The sequence below is a fragment of the Propithecus coquereli genome, unplaced genomic scaffold (genome assembly GCF_000956105.1).
Source record: "Propithecus coquereli isolate 6110/MARCELLA unplaced genomic scaffold, Pcoq_1.0 Scaffold14, whole genome shotgun sequence".
NCBI classification, from domain to species: domain Eukaryota; kingdom Metazoa; phylum Chordata; class Mammalia; order Primates; family Indriidae; genus Propithecus; species Propithecus coquereli.
The window spans coordinates 17,975,423-17,979,600 of NW_012138302.1; the positions used below are offsets into that span (position 1 = coordinate 17,975,423).

General features: G+C 36.7%; 1 protein-coding gene across 1 annotated transcript in view; it reads left to right on the forward strand.

The window, feature by feature from the left end:
- Positions 1-4,178, forward strand: part of AGBL4 (ATP/GTP binding protein-like 4) — a 1,510,571-nt gene that overhangs the window by 317,469 nt on the left and 1,188,924 nt on the right. The window contains exon 3 of the mRNA XM_012639488.1: positions 1,682-1,842. Within this exon, the coding sequence (XP_012494942.1) occupies positions 1,682-1,842 (161 nt within the window). The remainder of the gene's footprint in view (positions 1-1,681; positions 1,843-4,178) is intronic.

The following is a 4,178-nucleotide window of genomic DNA, read 5'->3' on the forward strand; positions in this document are numbered from 1 at the left end:
TTACCTTATAATTACAAAAACAGAGGTCGGAAGCGGTTTACTGTATTGTCCAGGGTTGCTCAGTAAGTGGCAGAACAAAAACTAACCTAGATATTCTGCATTCAAGTTCAGTGCTATTGTATAATAAATATTTGGCTCTTTATAACATAAGGCTTAGTAAACATTTTTGTATGATAGTAGTTGAAAGATCTCCTTGGGAATTCTGAATACAATTGAAACTCAAAAAATTAAGATGGAAGTCTTTGGTCTTAATTAGTTCATGTTTGTACTTTCATATCAATGCAAGTTTTTAAATATGTGTATATTAACTGGAGGTAACTATTCTGGTTCTAGAAGGAGTAATGAATCTGGCTTCTCAGACCAAATTTTAATGAGAGCAGATAAAAACAACCTAAGGTTAATTGTTATGGTTTGGAGTGGTGGATGGGGTGGGGGGTGTCTTGTTATCTTGGATCACTCACTGCCTGATCAATCCTGGAATCAGGCAGCCAAATAATATTATAGCTGAAAGAACCTTAAAGGTTATATAACTCAGTATTTTCATTTTGCAGATGGCACCCTGAGAGGGTAAATAACATACCCATTGTCACACAGAGTCAATTGAACTAGAATCAAGGTCTGCCAATTCCTAGGCTAGTACTCCATCTGTTATAGTACAGTTGGTGCTCAGAAAAACAGGTGACATGCCAATAGAACTAACAAAAGAAGTAACTTAAAACTTTCGTACATATAAGGTTAAAGTTTAATTCTGACTGTTCTTTTGGAGGCAGACACACTACAATTCATTTTGAAGCAGGATATTGCTGTGCTCTTGAAGAGCAATACAGTACCAACTTCTCAATCAATTGCTTTGTTGCTGTCTGTAGTCATCTTGACTCTTCTTTGGCTGTTGATTATCTGGTTTGGGAATTCATCAGACTCTGCTTTTATTTTTACGCCGTTCTGCTGTTAACATGTTGGGTAATTCACTGCTCATTAGACTATCAGTCAGAGGAGTCAAAGAACGGAGGTCACACCTAAGTTTATTCATTTTTTAGATAACTATTAGTTCTGTTTCTTCCATTTCCAGAAAATGGAAGTAGAGAAAATGGAAATTAAGTTTCATGGATGTTAATTTGCCATTGTTATTCTTATATAGCAACTACTTCTAGTTTTTGTTTAAAACCTTACTCTACATGTTCTTTAACATGTTCCGATAGAAATTTGAAATATAACAAGAACAGTACAAACTGTATAGCCCTGTTGTGAGAGTTAAACAAGGTTCAATATATTAGAGATATTCATAGTTCATAAACCAGAAAGTTTAATATAAAATACATAAGATATTATCATCCTCATTTTTCTTACTAGGAAACTGGAGTTTGTGATTCTTCTCTCGGTTTATTGAGGCTTACCACAGGCTCCACATAGCATCCCACTCTGTCAAAGACACTTGTAGTACAAAAGGATCTGGGTCATAAGGGCCAGGCAGAGCAGCTTGCACCACAGCCTGCACTACCTGAAAGTCTTCCTTACACTGGACTGCATGCACAGTTGGCAGCCATGTGGATTGTGAATGCTGAACCTACAAGTACTAAGTGTTGACGAATGTGGCTGTAAGAGCTTGTAATATTTAGATGTATGTACCATTGAGTTGAATGAGCTTCTACTAAAGCACACTTCTCTTAATTTTTATTACCAGGTAATCTTGGCCGGGTGGACCAGGTCTCTGAATTTGAGTATGATCTATTCATTAGGCCGGATACCTGTAATCCACGATTCCGAGTTTGGTTCAACTTTACTGTTGAAAATGTGAAAGAATCACAGGTGAGGGAAATAGTGGATGTCTTCAGAGTGGTTTTGGTAAGAAGAATATGCTTTTTTTTTCCTTTTAAACATATCAAAATAATGACTGTATTTGGAATATATTTTTGTATATCTACAACAATGATATAGTTTGTTTCAAGATACAGAGAAATAGGTTCAGTATGCTGACTTTTGTTGTCTGATGGTTATTAAATAATACAAATATTTATCTGAGAATAAAGCATTCTTTACTGATTGAAGTATTAGCATGGCTTCCTTGAGGGACAGGGTTACTTCAAGGAAACAATGGAAGTGACTTGCTTGTATGTTTATGTAGGGTACTGTTCTCTATTATCTCTTCTCTATAAAGACCTGTGAGAAACGCTTTTCTTTTCCTGTACAACAGGATGTGTATATCTTTAGAACAATGTGATTCTTGTAACTGATCCTATTTTCCCTTTGCTTTGGCAGCTGGGAAACTCAGACCCAACTTTACAGCCCTCTCCAGTGATTTTGGAAAACTTTTTTGTTTGCATTTCTGTGTACTAACTCTTCTTTTATAGCTTAAGTATCCCTTATCCAAAATGCTGGGACCAGAAGTGCAATTTTCAAATTTTTTAGATTTTGGAATATTTACGTATACATAATGAGATATCTTGTGGATAGGACCCAAGTATAAACATGAAATTAATTTATAGTTCATATACTCTTCATACACATAACCTGAGGTAATTTTATACAATATTTTTAATAGTTTCGTACATGAAAAAATTATTTTCCAAATGTGGCATCATGTTGTCACTTAAAAAGTCTTGTATTTTGGAGCACTGTGGATTTTGGATTTTGGGATTAGGGGTGCTCCCTTGCATTTATAATGTATCAATCTGCTTTTAAACATGATTTCTTCAACTACATTCTCTAACAGTGCACAGTGGGTTTTTTTTTTTGGTTTTGTTTTGTTTTGTTTGTTTGTTTTTTTAGACAGGATCTTGCTCTGTTGCCTGGCCTGGAGTGCAGTGGTGTCACCACAGCTCACTGCAACCTCAAACTCCTTGGCTCAAGCAATCCTCTGCCTGAGCCGCTAGAGCAGCTGGGACTACAGGCATGCACCACCACACCCAGTTGATTTTTTATTGTTTGTAGAGACGGGTCTTGCTGTTGCCCAGGCTGGTCTCGAATTCTTGGCCTTAAGTGATCCTCCTTCCTTGGCCTCCCAAAGTGCCAAGATTACAGGCATGAGCCACTGTGCCCAGCCAAGTGCACGTTTTCATAATCTTTTTAAATCCTATTTTTTATGACAGAGTATTGATGAAAATAGAGCTAAATACATATGCTTTGAATAAACCTTAATAAAAATCTAATCTTAATAAATTAGTAGTTATTCTATTATATTGAGACAGCTGACCATGGAAGATTACACAAACTTTGCACACATAGTGTTGCTATGATTCTTTTAAGTATATGAAAGCACATCCCTGTAACCCAACATCTGCCTTCATACTTCACATTGACTTTTTCTAGTATATTTGGGAGAAAGTGGGGAGTTTGTTTAATTTCTCCTTCTGAGTCAATCGGTCTTGCTTTCACCTGGTTGCTTGCTTCTCTCCATTTATCTCAGCTGTAACTTGAGTCATGTGTGATGCAGTGGTCAGTGTCTGGAATTTACACAATGGTTAGTGTCTTCTATACAATGCTATTCATGGCATGCTGGCTTCAGCAAAAGGGGGATGCAGAAACAGCTACTTCACTTTACAATGCCATTGATGCAGGACTGGGTGTATGTAATGTGTACTGAAGTTTAGGGGCTAATTGGAAGAAATCAAATATAGGTGAGAGCTCTAAACAATGTTTGCTAAATATGCCTTATCTCAGAATTTTAGGACATGGGGGAGAAAAATAAAGAGTGAAACCCCACACGCAGATCCCCTTAAGGACAAAATTTAGTTCCTAGCTTTGCTTCTTGGATTTATTTACTCTCCAATGACAGAGTTCCTTTTTCAGTTTTAAATAGTAGTAATAGTCATATTCCTTCTCTCTCTTGGCTAAAGGAAAACCCTTACTTTACCTACAGGGGTTCACCTGACCCTAGGATTGTCCTTCTTGTTTGATCAAGATGATCAATAAACCTCAAAGTGTAGTTTCCAAAATCTATGTTACTAAATCTAGAGAATAAAACTCAGAGCAGGAGGCTTTGGCCACATGTCGTAGACTGAGTCTCTTGGCACTCCATATTTGGGCCCCCTATGAAGATCTCTCTGCTACTATCAGGTAAACATATACCCTCTCGTTCTGTTTTTTGTTACTGTCTCATGTTAGTAACTTTTGGTTGTCACATACACATACCATTGGAAAACAAATAATAATTCTGAAGCAGTATGGTTAATTCATATGAA